Below are 16,243 nucleotides of genomic sequence, written 5' to 3'. Positions count from 1 at the left end.
CCCTGCTGATTGCAGATCTCCTTTCTCACCCACATTTTTATAGGGATCCCTCCTGTCGAATGAAGTAAAGGTCTATGATATTTTCAATCTTTTCAAGGGTGGATTTGGATTACTGTTGTCCATCTACAAGGCCCCAAGTCAGGAGTGTGATGGAATTCTCCCCAATAGTCTGGAAGGGATGCAGCTCCAATAACACCCAAGAAGTTTAACGCCATCCAGGATCAAGCATCCTGCTTGTTTGGCACCACATCCACAATGATCCACTCCCTCCACCACCAATGCTCAGGAGCAGCAGAGTATGCTTATCTTCGAGTTGCAATTTAAAAGTTCACCGCATCTAAACTCATGACCACTTCTATCTGGAAGACAAGAAAAGCAGATATTTGAGAACACCACCACCCACCTGCAAGTTACCCTCCATGTCACTCATCATCCTGACCTGGAAATATGTTACTGTTCCTTCAGTGTCACGTTCAAAATCCTGGAATTCCCTCCCTGAGGACTTTGTGGGTCAATCTACATAAGTGGACTGACTGCAGCAGTTTAAGAAGGCAGCTCACCACCACTTTCTCAAGGGCAACTAGTGATAGGCGTAACATGCTGCCCACATTCATGGGTAAGTTTTAAAAAAAGTAATGCAAATCATAAGGAAAAACAAAGAGGTTGCAAAAAAAAACAAGTTGTGAGCAAATACATCATAGTGGAACATGATATTCCAAGTATTTAAGTTCAGTTCAGTAGCAAAAACCATTTTTAAAATGGTATATAAAGGTTTAAAGTTTGATTTTTGAGACAGATTTGGGTCTATGCATCTAAGGAACATAAAGCTAATCTGCAGATAAATCATGCGAACATGTTGACCTTTGCAACACATATTAGCATACAAGAATAAAGTAATCTTACTACAATCATATAGGGCTTTGGTAAAATTATACTTGCAGTATAATGTGTGGCTTTGATATGCCTATGTATGTAGGGATGTATTTGCCCCGGAGATAGTACAATGAAGATTCACTGGATCAGCTCCACAGATAAGAAGACTGTAAGGAACTGAATAAGCTAGGCTTAAAATTACAGGAAAATCAAGGTGACCTCATTGAAACATGTCAGTCACTTAGGACTGAGAGGAGAAGAGATTTCTTCACCTGGATAGTTGTGAATCTTCATTCACTACCATGAAGGGGCATGTGTATCATTGAATATATTCAAGGGTTAGGTAGACCAAGGATATTGGGAACCAACAGAAAAGTTCAGCTAAGGCAAAAAATGATGTGGAATGCCAGATTCAAGGAGTCTACAATCTACTTCTGTTCCTAGTTCTTATATGTCTTGGATTTATTTATCTTTATTTATTTGTCACATGTCCTAAGAAATAGGAATACATAGCTACAGCACAAAGTTGCCATTCACAGGCACCCACTTGGTTACAGAGACTAGAATTAAAAGATTTAACAGATCCAGAAAGTAAGCAAGAAAAAAAAATAGTCAGGACTCGGAAAGCTGAAGTCCCATCTCCACCAATGGTGCAGGCTTCACTCCAATTGGTAGGCCTGCTCTTGCCGCAGACTGCTGCTGCCTCACCAGCCCACTCTCACCACCAACTGCCACTATCTCACTGGCCCACTCTTGTCACCGCTGTCAATACTGTGGCCCACATTTGATTCACCGTCTCTGCAGGGCTCAGCCCAAGCATTCAGCTCCCACCTCATGCCTTCCCCCTTGTGACCTAACTCCTTAGGTATGTAGTTAAAAGGATGCGGGAATGGGGGATAGAATTACTACAGAGAGGAGAGAGAAGAACAACTTAAAAAAAAGGAAAGGGAACTGGTGAGCAGAGTGAAGCTTCGAAATGGAGCGATTTACCCTGCCGCCATCTTGCAATCATGGTTACAAATACAGGAACATAACAAGCTTAACACCATTCAGCACAAAGTAGTCTGTTGATCAACTGAATCTACCACCTTAAACCTTGCTCAGACTATGCCTACAGTATGTACTATGTACAGGATGCCACTGCTGCAACTCTCAAATGCTCCTTCAACACCACCATTCAAACTTCAACATTATACAAAAAAAAATCAAAGGCATAAGATGCAGAGGAACCATCACTTTCAAGGTCCTTTCCAAGTTGTATATTATGCTGAGTTGGTCACACAGTCAAACTCCTTTAATTCTCTCAACAGTGCTGTGGAATAGTTTCGCCACACAAACTCTCCCAACTTTCTTGCCAGTATTATAATAAATAACATGCATTCATGAACTGATCATGGTACACTTTATGGTGAATTTATTACATAAATTATAGGGGCAAACTTTGAGCTGTAAGTACGAAGAGGAAAAAAAAATTGTAATTACTTCAAAATGTTTGAGAAGTTTGTAATTCTTTCTAGTTTCTATCGTTTGCAAATGGATTACTTGTAATTTTCTGATGAAAACATATACTCGTACCCGTACCTGCACCCCCCAAAAAAAAAACTTGGCGTGGAGGCATTATCCAGAGAAACTAAGTTAACATATGGAAGCTACAAACACAGGACTCCTGTTGTGAGTTCACTGCTTCAGGAAGACACATTAACACAGCAATAAAACTCCCGGTGTTTTTACGGACAAGCACTGCACGCCACGTGAAGGTCAGATTTGAGTTCTTATTTTGTGAGGCTGATTTTTTTGGAATCTACTATTCCATGTGTAACACTGTTCATACCAACAGTGATTTGCCTCTTAATTCATGATTCCTTTATTCATTAGAACAAAACTTACAAAAATTGAAAATTCATTAATTTTTTGAGTCATTTGGTACAACTGGTCATTTTATTTTGAAGTTTCCCACAGAGATTGTAAATATATCTGTCTATGTTTAATCTGAAATTTATTGCTGTGCCAACATACAGAACAATTTGAGATATAGCTTGTTTGGAACAGGCAGATGGCTTAGAACTCATGACTTCTAATAATTTCCACCACAGCAGTTTTTCTTAAGTCATGGCTGGGTCCGTTGTAGATTGCAAGGACTCTTGAAAGAATTCAGTTCACGCACTAGATTAGCTATCAAAGGTCATAGAAGACAAACTAGCTGAACTTGATCTTTTATTGCCAAGCAATTCTTAGGATTCAGGTTAATTGCCACAATTTCACCTTGGCACTTGACTGAATTTAGGTTACCTATCCTACAAATCACAGAAAATACATGTAGCTAATACCCAAGATAGTGATGAAAACCATGATTTAAAAAATAAATTTAAAACTTAAAAGAGAACAAAACGCGGGTAATACCTTTGCTAGAGACAGTCGAACAGTGGAGGCTTCCACACTAATACACAGTTGGGTCTCTGAGGCATTCAACTCCAAAACTGTAATTAAGTACATTGTACCAATGATTAAATTAGTGCTGTAACTCATTAATCAAATGAACCATTGCAAATGTTTGAAACTTAATAACATGTTCAATTAACAGTGAATGGTGACCTTTATTTTGAAATGGATACAATTTCACTTCATAAATGTTCTGAATTGTGATTGTTAACAATTAGTAACTTATGAAATACATACCTGATAAAAGTCAGCAATTTAATTTCAAGGAACTTATGTAAAACTTTGAAGTGTGCCACCCTTCAAAGTGTCAAAAGCACAATGAAAATACAAAAGATTATGGTGGGAACATCAGTGAGGGATACGATATAGGCGATGATTCTGAGATAACAAACCGTGGAGCTGCAGGAACACAGGCCAGGGAGCATCAGAAGAACAGAAAAGCTGACATTTTGGGTCAGGACCCCTTCTTCAGAAAAGAACCCTGAAACATCAGCTTTCCTGTTTCTCGAATGCTGCCTGGCTTGCTGTGTTCCTCCACGTCCACACTTGGTTATCCCTGACTCCAGCATCTACAGTTCTTGCTAGCCCAACAATGACTCTGATGTTAGTCATACTTTTACAAATGCAATATTTATAAGATTACTATGTTTTGAGACTAGCTTTTTAATTTAAGGCAAAATCTTGGAATGAAGGGATTCACTTGAGCAGATTCCTGAGCAGACCATGTCAAAGGATGGCTTGAGCTACGTGGAATTGCAAGCTTGATATTCATCCTGTAAGCAATGGTAGTAATTTCTGCCTTAGTTGAAATTAATGTTCTCTGTAAGCTGTGCACTCATACAGCTGTTCAGAGGATCTGTGCACACTAACTCATCAAATTTTGCATAAGGTCCACACGTCCATCAAACTAGGGGGAAGCACAGAATGGAGGTTAGATTAGATTCCCTACAGTGTGGAAACAGGCTCTTCGGCCCAACAAGTCTACACTGCCCCTTGGAGCATCCCACCCAGACACATCCCCCTATAACCCACACACCCCTGAACACTACAGGCAATTTAGCATGGCCGATCCACCTAGCCTGCACATCTTTGGACTGTGGGAGGAAACCGGAGCAAACCCACACAGACACGAGAAGAATGTGTGCAAACTCCACACAGTCACCTGAGGCTGGAATCTAACCTGGGTCCCTAGTGCTGTGAGGCTGCTAACCACTGAGCCACTTTGCCGTCCGGTAGACTGTTAATCTCCACGTACCATAGGAAGGCATTAAGAACGTCACAGACTACAAGTGGTTATAATTTAAATTGTCCATTTAATTCCAAGGTAGAATGTTGTTAGGATCTGGAGGCAAGCCGACTAGCACTTCTACCTGGATACAAAGCTGGTGCAATTCATGTTCCTGTGGGAATGGGCTTTAGGAAGGTAAAGTAGATAGAAAATTGTTAAACAGGGTCGCAAGTTTCCAAGATAACCTCAGTCTCTATTACTCATCTGCAGCACAAAGATGGAGCTGGAATTCCGATTTAGAGACCAGGATTGTGAGATCTTGACAAGGCTAGAAGATTCACCTCGCTTTGTCTAGAGGAAGGAATCTCTGGGGTGATCTTCAATGTGAAAGTCAGTTCTGGTTTAGAAGTTACCTAGTTGGGAAAAGAAAATGGAAGCAAGTCATAAGAAGCAGAAAACCGCTTTGGGTTGGTTTTGGGAGATTAGCGTCCATGAGGCAAACCATGAAGTATGGCTGCGGCAGGAGGTATATACTTTGTTTCAAAAGTTATTAGGGGAAAACTTTTGTATTTAGAGTTTAAAGTTGTCTACTGAATAATGTTTAAATAATGCTGCTTTCAGTTTCTTATGGCTGATTTTTCCCAATTTTTGGCAACTTGTCATGGCAGGCTGTCTGCCACTGTTCATCTTAACTTGTCATATAATTATCTGCTCTTGAGCTCACTAATTATGCAGTCAACCTCCACTGAGACCAGCTCATGCAATCATACAGCAGGAGCATGCAAAGTGCTCGATGCTACTGGGGCTTGGCAACCTTCATGTCAATGGGGTAATATTTAAACCCCAGCTCGACAGTGCTTCAGGCAATGCAAGCACTACAAGGAATACTGGGGGGGGAACCATTTGTCATCAGCAAATAGTGCAGAAAGGCCAGATTGCACATGGTGTCTCCAACAAGGATCTTGAGGTCCTGTTAGATGGTGTGGTTGGAAGAAGGATAGTGCTGTTCCCTCCAAAATGCCGAAAGAACCTACACCATTAGAACAGTCAGCTTGGACTGAGATAGAAATCTGGGCTAATGCAGTCTCCAGGGGTCAAAACGCAAAACACAACAGTGCTGAAAGAAGGTTAATGATCTTCTGTGGCCACAGACACAATTCTACGCTACCTAATACTTACAGGGCTACTATCACTCACTGCTAACGCTGCCACTCTCACACCTCTCACCATCTGACTCTTGACCACCTCATCCTCCCCACTTTTCCTATACACAACACTTCCCACTCACTCACCTGAAGGCATGTCACCGCCCCTCCTCTTAATGCATGAACAGTACTGCCTCTCGTGTCCACTTCCATCATACTTGCAGGAAATATCTCATAACTGGGCCAAGGCTGGCAGCATTGTGGCAAACATTAGGTTCCACATTTTATATGAGGAGAAAATATTACAGGTGGGAGCTCAAGACCGCCATGTCCAACCAAGCGATTTTCACCCAGCTGTCCCAGTAACTCCAGTGCTAACTTACTCTTGGAGATGGAGGCAGAGATCCAGGATACTTAAGTGTCTGCCAGATATATGCACAGATCTGCACTCCATCACTGTCGCTGGTCAGTATCAGTGGGCCAAAAGGGATGTCAGCTTTACTCCAAGTGCGCTTCGCCTCAGGAAGGCAGTGTGATGCCAGCAGGCACCCAGGCAGAGAATGAGCCATGAACAGGCCTCCAGTATCTTCCTCTTGTGGTACTCCAGACTTACATGGCCCCTTCACTCTCTTGTGTCTGTGATGCTAAGAGCTGCAGAAGTCCAAGTCAAGAAGACGGAGTCTGGCTGTGGGCACAATACTCGGGCAAGGGCACTCAACTCAAATGTCCTGGGGATATCCAGCCAAGTCTTTTCAGCCAAAGGGGCAACTATACAGCTGGCTCCCTGTACCCTGGAAGTGGACTTTGAAACTTAATTTCGATGTAGTTGAAGGGAAAGGAAGAAAAAGAAACATACTAAGGTGGCATGATCTCAGCAGACAACGTCACAATCCATCTTCACAAGAGTGAGCACTACCACTTAAAGTGGGGAAGGCGCAATTTAAAAAGTTGACATTTCCATTCTGTCTCGTAGATCAGTAGCCTGCTGACTAAAGCTGTACAAAGCACTATAACTATGTTTAAACACTGCTACAGGATACTCAAGCATTTTGGTACCATTTATAAAACTACACAAACTGAGAAATGGTGGAGACCAACCAATTGGAGCAAAGTGAAAAGGAGGTGGCCCCAGGATATTTGGGGCACACCTCCAAAATCAGTGACTTATGATCACAGAGAAGCTGGACACAGATGAAGGGGAAGTTATTTCCCTTGATAAACTCTGTACGTTGGTGACAGTGCACTGTCAAAACAGTTTATTGTGGCTTGCATCTGTGGGAAGAGAGCAACAACTTGACTGTCCTTTTTATAAGTGGGAGGTAGAGGCTTTAAAGTGGTTTAATCAGCAGAGAATAGCATCTTTGAATTCCGAGTAACATTGTGACCAAAGATTGACAGAATGCTACCCAGGTCCCCAGTTGTTCCTTGGAATGAGCCACAGACACAAAAGTTCAGGGTAGTTGGAACCTTGATGGGCGTTGGGAAGGGATCACCAACCAATCCTTCTGAACATAAGGCATAATTTGGTGATAATGGTCTGGAAATCCTTAGTTTGTGCCTGCATTGTGTTTTTAACAGCTAATAATTAATGTCGGCGGTATATTCAGGTTCTAGTCAACCTTCTTTGCCTCTCTTAGGGATCTTGAGCTGCTGGTTTATTCTCTGGAGGCTGTGTAGTCGTCACTGGAGGCTGTGTAGTCGTCACTGGAGGCTGCTGTTTTTTGCTGGTCATGGTCAACACAGAACAGAAGAACTAATTTGGCCTATTAAGTCTGTTCTGCCAAAAACATACTACTACTTATAGTACTCCAACTCTCCTGCAGTTGGCCCGTAGCCTTGAATATTATGACATTGAAATGCTCCTCCAAGTACTTTTTGAAATGTTGTGTGGTTTCCTGTCTCAACTATCCTGCCAGGCAGTACACTCCAGATCACCACCACCCTTTGGGTGATAATGCTTTTCCTCAGATCCCCTCTAAACCTCCTGCCTTTCCCTTTAAAATGATACTCCTTGTTATTCACGCTTTGGCTAAGAGGAACAATTGCTTTCTATTCACCCTGTCTATGCTCCTTATAGTCTTTTTCACCTCTACCAGCTAACACCCCTTCTGCTCCAGAGAAAACAACCCCAGCTCATCTAGCCTTTCTCGATAGCTGAAATGCTCTAACTTAGGCAACATCTTGGTGAATATCCTTTGCACTGTCTCCAATGCAGTCACATCCATGCTGTTGCGGGGTGACCAGAACTGCACACATTACTCTAGCTGTGGCCTAAGAGAAGTTCTGTACAACTCCAACATAACCTCCTTGCTCTTATAATCTTTGACCTAAATTATGGCTTCTAAATTACCGTGTCCTACTACAATTAGGGATTTGTTGGCAAGCATCCCTGGATTGTACTTTTCAGGAGCTTCTTATCGTCTTGCCATTTATTCAGTATTCTCTTGTCTTGTTCCTTTTTCAAAGTACATCACATCTATTAGGGTCCTCACTGTCAACTATCTGGTATTTGTGTCATCTGCAAACTTACTTATTATTCCCTCTGCATTCTCATGTACATCATTTATAAATGTCATAAACCACAAGGGATACAGCACTGATCCTTGTGGTATCCCAATGCACACCAGGTTCCAGTCATACAAATGGCCTCTACTGGCACCGTCTCTTGCCACTAAGCCAATTCTGGATCCAACTTGCTATGTTACCCTGAATTCCATGCGCTTTTGAGATAAAAAGGTGTGGAGCTGAATGAACACAGCAGGCCAAACAGCATCTTAGGAGCAGGAAAGCTGACGTTTCAGGCCTAGACCGAAACGTCAGTCTTCCTGCTCCTAAGATGCTGCTTGGCCTGCTGTGTTCATCCAGCTCTACACCTTGTTAATCTCGGATTCTCCAGTATCTGCAGTTCCTATTATCTCTTTCCATGAGCTTTCACATTCTTTACCAGTCTCCCAGGCACCTTGTCAAAAGACTTGCTGAAAGTCATACAAACTACATCAACTGCCCTACCCTCATCCAATCACTTGGTGACATCCTTGAAAAATTCCACCAGATTTGTTCGGCATGATATCACTCTGACAGAGTCATGTCTACAATCAACCATTCCCTCTCTAAACAGAGATCGATTTTCTCATTAAGTATTTCCTCCAGTAGTTTCCTTAACACTTAGACTCACTGGTCTATAGTTAGCTAGTTTATTTCTACCACCCTTCTTGTAAAATAGAACCACATTTGCAGTTCACCAGTCCTCTGTCACTGCCTCTGTGGCCAGAAATGATTTAAAAATTTGGGTTACAGCTCTGTAATTTCTTCCCTCATCTCCCACAGCTGCCTGGAATATCACTCATCCGGACCAATGGATTTTTCCACTTCTTTGCCTCCCTCCATTTCAATCATATCATTCCTATTGTGTGGTGGCTAGAACTGCTCCTGAATCCTAGCTGTTGCCTTTCCAAAATTCTGTACAGATCTGACATGACCTCCCTGTTTTTATAATCTCTGCTACGACTGATAAAGGCAAGCATCCATATGTTTTCCTAACTACCCTATTAGACCATCCTGCTTAATGTCCACATTTGCTGTCTTTCTTTGATGTCTTCTCACAGACAACAACAACACCACTATATCCTCTGGCACTAGCTTTATTTCACTTCAGTGATCACATAATTGGTGGGAATATTAGAAATAGAAAAGCATTATCAGTAACGGTGCCTCCACATCAGTCACAATGAAATGGCAAATTATGGGCTCTTACAGTGCAGCTCAGAGGCATCAATTTTGCAAGGAGGCTAATTTTATATCTCGGTAAAATCCTTGGTAACTTTATGCAAGTAACATTTCAAAAACCAAACAGCAAATGCCATATTGAACAAGTTTAGTTCAGACACACTTCCACTATTATACTAGATTTGACACATTAGTTGCTAGCACATGCTGTATGTGCAACATTGATGTAGCCCACAGTTATAAGTCAACATATTCATTTCCTTGACTGCTCAGTGCTCCCAAATGTGACAAGCTGCTGCCTCTACCCATGTTAAACAGCAAAGCTGTTGTGAGCTGGCAGCCTCAAAGCTAGTGCAAATTGAGTGAGTGCTAAGAAAGCAAGCTGAGAGACATATACAAGATCCCTTGTAGATGTACGAGATGTGTGTTCCTATATGCAAACTGACCCAGAAAAAGCATTCAAGTCAAAAGCTGCAAAGTGCAGTCCTGAATTGGTGTGAGATTTGGTTGGAAAGCTGTCAAAGGTGGTTGGTGATGTCCAGTTGTGTGGAAGAATAATAAAAGGTGATGGTTGAGGATGCAGGAGATAATGGTAATAGTGGAGTGTAAATAGATGCATGCTTCTCAGCATCAGGAATCTGATATTTTTCATTCTCGTTATATTTTTCCCAATATTTTTGCGATTGCCAAAATCGCTCAAAGCCTGTCCAAAGTTATAGAAAGTCTTAACTCAAAATATTGTTGTATGATCCTTATCTGTCAGTATTTAAAATATTGAATATCTTTTTTTTACAAGTAATTGGTCTGTTAGGAGATTGTAATAATTATTACCCAATTTTCTTTAGAACTGACGTCCATGGAGAGGGGGGGGGAAAATCAGACAAAGGGAATAGTGCATTGTTTGAATGTTACCGCACATTTTATTTCCTAATGCAGTGAAGGTTCTATCTAAAATGTCTTAAGTGTCACTTCTTACCACTTAGAACAAGATATTCTTTTTGTAAAGATTTCTTTCCAAGGGCATAGAACATGCCTGAAATATATCTAAAGTGGACTCTTTACAAATGTTTGCTCCACTGCCACCCTGGGTGCTTCTGACTGTTCTTTCACTGGAAATGTACTTTATAAGTGACACACTGCTTCACTGGAGCCATTTGTCATAACTGTACAAAAGTCTTTTCTGCTGTTTAAGCTGCTTTTATACTTAATTACTTCAGCCAGCTTCTGAACATTTCCAAACCTGCACTGCATGTCTTAACTGGAGCTCTTGTAGTGCTTTAGTAGTGTCTCTACCTTTACACTAGGAGGCCCAGGTTCAAGTCTGACCTACTCCAGAGGTGTATTACAACGTCTCTGTACAGGTTGATTTTAAAATACATGTTCTAATAAGCCACAAACCGTCTCACTGTACAATTTAATGGGGCATCAGTTTCAAAGATGACTGGTAGGTAGAGATTCCTTCCAGCAGTTTATGTAGCCCTATAGAATTCTGGGTTTAACCTATTTCAATCTTGAGGTTTTTTACAAATTTGATTTTTTTCCCCAAATTTTACATAGATACAAGACATGAATATATAGCAACATTCAACACCATCCATTGAGATTAGTATGCAAATAATTTTTATTTGTTCAAAAATTTCAATACCAACTATTTGACTCACCAACTGCATTCTGTTTTTCTGCTTTGCTCAAAAAGTCTTTCCCTTATTTATAAACAAAAAACAATTATTGCACTGAAATAGCATTGATATATTCTAAAAAATGTGTTTTCTTGTCAACTGTTTTACTGAAAATTACTATCATCAATGCTTTTTGTTTCTGATCACCACTATGGTATTTACACATCAATTTTTCATCAATAAAGTTAGTTTCTGAACAAAAGTAGATGTCCCATACAAACTTAGCCCTATTAATTTTATAATTCTGATGAACCTGAAAATAGAACAGTTTTCTTCCCTTCTCAAATTCACCTCACTGATAGAAACACATAATCAGTGATATACTTTTACATCCTGGAAAAATAAACTCTGAGTACAGTTATTTTGAGTCATGTGGTTTGACATTCTCTACCAACAAAAATATGGAATAGTATTTGCCTTTAGGGGAAAAAAAGCATGAGGATGACTGTCATCACAAGAGAAGAACATGTACAAATTTTTTTTGGTCTATTTGATAAAAGTTGGAGGAATAATACATTTCAAGTGCAATATTTCAATCAGAAAAATTCAACTTTGAAGTCTAATTTTTAAATTTTTTTTTCATTTTTCTGATTTGTACCAAAGATTTTGTATCTAAGCAGGTGCTGGAAATGGCGAATTTGTACACTTTTTTGCTGTACTCATGTATCCCTGTACATGAGTATGTGGCAATAAACCTAATTCTAAGTCAGTATATCACACATCATTGTGATAAATCAAAGCATTCTTAATAAGCTAATCAAAAAGCAGCTGTATTTTTTCAAGAAATTTATTATAATTTTTTTTATTCAGGCTCTTCAAAATACTTCCAGTTCAATAAATTAATATGAAGTGGGAAAGATTAAACAAATGTACCAAATAATTTAATTTCCTGATAATTACCATGAATCAGTAAGTGCCCTACTTTGTTCCAACTGGGAGCAAGCTTTGCCATCAGGCTATAGGACAAGCATGCTTGCAGGACAGTGGGAATCACTCTTTGTGGAATATCCATCTGTCATCAATGAGAAACAGTAATAAACATTTCAACAGAAATTGCAGTCAAAGTTTTCAAATGCAAATCACAATTCATCACAAAGTGTCGATTGCACTTGAAGCTTAAGACAATTAAAACTTAAGAAGTTAATTAAATTGATTATTTTTAAAAACATTGATCTCACCATGTTTTCCTTTTATCCCTGTCCTGAAGGCACTTGACAGAATACAGGATATGAGATTATAGAATCCTTTAAAGTGTGGAAACAGGCCCTACGGCCTGACAGGTCCACACCAACCCTCAAGAACATCCCATCCAGACCCACCCCTGCTATTACCCACCTAAGTTACACACCCCTGAACACTACGGGCAATTTAGCATGGCCAATTGACCTAGCCTTCACATCTTTGGACTGTGGGAGGAAACCCGTGCAGACACGGAGAGAATGTGCAAACTTCAAATGGACAGTCGCCCGAAGGTGGAATCGAACCGGGGTCCCTGGCGCTGTGAGGCAGCAGTGCTAACCGCTGAGCCACTGTGCCGCCCCAAGAGTACGAAAAAAGTTTCAGTACTTTGCCCAATCAACAAAACTGGAGCCTGTACAGATCTTCTAACATTTAAAAAAGTCCTAAGAAGTTTCATGTACAAGTGTGTGAAAAACATGCAAAGCCAGAAAGAGATGAGGAATAATTGAGCAAAAATTCAGTTTAAGAGTTCGGGTAGGAGGAGTTTCTGAAAATAATGAGAGAGAAAAATAGGCAGTGTCTGGAATTCCACCCTCCAGGCAGTAAGATCCAGGTGGCAGAAGGAATGAAAAACTGACTAAAGAAGGTGAGTTGAAAGGTTAGCAAAACATTCAGACAAAGACAGAATTTAGGTCAAAGGATGGGGTATGGTCAGACAATGGATGGATTTAAACTTGAGGGTTCACAGATTGAAAAGACTGTATCAGTTTACTTATCAGTATTTTTGGTTGTGAAATGAAATACGAAAAGGATGTTTTGAAAGTGAAGGATTATTCAAGGATTGCTGCACATTTTAAATGCAAGTAACTGGACACTCATTCTAAGTGTCAAAATGACGCCACCTGGAAACTGGGGGAAGCAGCACCTCATATTCTGCCTTGGGAGCCCACAACCCAATGGTCTCAACGTGCACTTTACCAGTTTCAAACTCTCCCCAACTCCCCACTCCGGCCTCATCCCATGACCAGTCCTCCTTCTCATCCCTTCCTCCTTGATGTGACACAACCTGTCCATCTTCTCTCCCACCTATCCACTCCTCCCATCTCACTGACCAATCTCCACCACTGCCTCCCTGCACTCAGTTATCCCATTCCACCTACCTCCTCTCTGTTTATTTCAGAGCTCACTTCCCCCTCCTCCATTTCTGAAGAAGGATCCCAACCCTAAACGTCAACTTTCCTGCTCCTCTGATGCTGGCAGCCTGCTGTGCTTCTCGTAGCTATAAATGATTTAGGGAGAATTCACTGGACCTCCCAGATGGAAGGAGCTGCTTTTGCTCTACAGTAAACATATCATCTGAAGTCTGAAGATACCCAGTTGCTTTCCCCTCATCAATTACTACAGCTGTGAATTTTTATTTTAAAAAAGTTAGAGACTTTCGTAATTGTACAGTCAGGAACCCTGTGCTCCTGTAAACAAATGATGAAAGTTTCTGAAGAAAGAAGATGAAGAAATATCAGATATAATAGGAATTGCAGATGCTGGAGAACCCAAGATAACAAAGTATAGAGCTGGATGAACAAGCAGGCCAAGCAGCATCTTAGGAGCACAAAAGCTGATGTTTTGGGCTGAGACCCTTCATCAGAATTGGGGGAGGGGAAAAGGGTTCAGAACTGTAATGAAGTCAGCCAGGTGGACCTCAAATGAGTTCCCTGGTTGGGGCTGGTAATCTGGTGCAATCAGGGAACCCTGGCTGATAGATAAGAGTGTCAGACATCTGTACAGAGTGCTGGCTATAAGGAGCGGTGTCAAGGACTCTCTATTTGTGTATAAAGGGTCTCTTGTGACGTGATACTGGCCTCTCTGGAGTTATGTCGGTAAAGATTAGTAGTGGTACATATCTAGGACAGGCCAATTTGTACGCTCTGAATTTTAAACAGAATAGAACAGAACAAATGATGGCTGAGATTAGATGTCCAGAAAGACCCGTTGGAGAAAGTCCAAATGTGAAAAGTATTAACTAGGAACCTTGAGACTTATCACAGAATCACTACAGTGCAGAAGGAGGCTATGCTGAGATGAAACCTCTGCTAATCAGACTGATACTTCATTGTCTTTCTTTGGAAACTTTTTTTAAACAGGAGGCACAGGGTGACTGACTCTACAATTATGAAGGTCTCTTAACTTTTTAATAAAAAGTCACAGCTGTAGCAATTAAAGGGAAAACAAATGGGTGTCTTCATACTTCAAATGATATGTTTCCTCTACTAACTCTCCAAAGAGCATACCACCCACCTCCATCCGCCCCTGCTGTACCCCTCAGCCCCACATTTGCCCTGGTTGATCCACCAAGCCAACACATCTGTGGACACCAAGGAATAATTGCAGCATAGCCAATCTACCTAGCCTGCAAAGCTTCGGACTATGGGAGAAAACCAGAGGAAAGCCTACTCAGAGATATGGAGAATGTGCAAACTCCACACAGACAGTCACCCAAGGCTGGAACTTAACTTGGGTCCCTGATGCTGTGAGGCAGCAGTGTTAACCGTTGAGCTACTGTGCCACCTCCTTATCAGTACACTGGTCACTAGGTATTCTATAAGCCTAGTTCACTGCTATTTTAACTTCCTGTTCACATTAAATGTAATCTTTAGCACTTAACTTAATTTTGCTCAATTACGGTCAACGACAACACCATGATTACTACACCAGATGACAGCAACTAGGACGAAGGCACAGCACCACCTCTTTTTCCTCAGGCAGCTCAGGAAATTTGGCATGTTTATAAGATCTCGCACCAACTTCTACAGATGCACCACTGAAAGCATACCGTCTGGATGCATAATGGTCTGGTTTGGCAACTGCTCTGCCGAAGATTGTGAGAAACTACAGAAGGTGGTGTACACAGCGCAGACTATCACAGAAGCCAACCTTCCATCTGTGGACTCTACTTACATGGTTTGCTACCATGGAAAGGCAGCCAACATTATCAAAGACCTATCACACCCTGGTAATGACTTCCTACAACCTCTTCTGTCAGACAGTAGTTACAGAAGCCTGAACACATGCACGAGCAGGTTCAGGTACACCTTTCTGGCCACTGTTGAGTGGACTCTAACCTCAAATAACGTAACTTACAATGTAACTTGTATGCCTGTAAGTCTTTTTGATCTGTGTATTCTTTGCATGTTGTGACCTGCCTGTACCACTCCGAAACAAAGCTTTTCACTGTATTTCAGTACACTTGACAATAAAAATCAATTAATCAAAGGTATCACCAGATACTATTGCTGAAGCACAGCATAATATTTACATCTTGTATTTTAATATTGTTATTTCAGTTCATGTAACAGTTGCTTTAATGACCAAGAACATTTTTTTTCAAGTCAATTCCATTTCAGATTATTTTATATTGCATCACTTCAAGTTGTTCTTATAAAAGTGGTTTTGAGATAAGAGTACTGTCATTCATTGCTGGAACTTGAGTCAAACCTAACTTACAATGATGAATACAACTGCCTTCATTCTGTGAGGTCTATTTGTTCAATTTAAAATGAATTTCAACCCAAATCATTTTGGGAGAGTCCATAAAAACACAGAGTGCATAAAAGCAGAGGTAATAATGATTTCTGAAATGTATTCAAATACATTATTACTGCTGTGAAATATTACAACAGTGTAGTGGAGTTTTCATCTGAAGGAAAAGGGATGTATATATTTAATTAGCATTATGCCAATTTGATAATGCATGTCAATAACATTGGGTCTCCAGTATTGAAATCCTACACATTGAATAACAAAAATATAATTATTTACTAAGGTCAGTTTGAAAGAAAATTGTATTTAAGACTTCTGAAAGAACAGTAACTATCAATTTTGATGTTATAAAACAATTGAAGTCTATTTATTTACGTTTCTGAAATTAAGTTCAACTTAATTGTGACTAATAAGGAACAAAGCTGGTAGTGTATCTC

General features: G+C 40.6%; 1 protein-coding gene across 1 annotated transcript in view; it reads right to left on the bottom strand.

Moving 5' to 3' along the window:
- Positions 1-16,243, bottom strand: part of LOC125451588 (uncharacterized protein C18orf63-like) — a 47,960-nt gene that overhangs the window by 26,144 nt on the left and 5,573 nt on the right. The window contains 4 exon segments of the mRNA XM_059646332.1: positions 3,274-3,350; positions 11,073-11,116; positions 12,077-12,091; positions 12,094-12,102. Coding sequence (XP_059502315.1) covers positions 3,274-3,350; positions 11,073-11,116; positions 12,077-12,091; positions 12,094-12,102 — 145 coding nt within the window.

Source organism: Stegostoma tigrinum, chromosome 5 (genome assembly GCF_030684315.1).
Source record: "Stegostoma tigrinum isolate sSteTig4 chromosome 5, sSteTig4.hap1, whole genome shotgun sequence".
Lineage (NCBI taxonomy): Eukaryota > Metazoa > Chordata > Chondrichthyes > Orectolobiformes > Stegostomatidae > Stegostoma > Stegostoma tigrinum.
The sequence above is the reverse complement of the archived record's forward strand: the minus strand, read 5'-3'. Positions and strand labels throughout refer to the sequence as shown.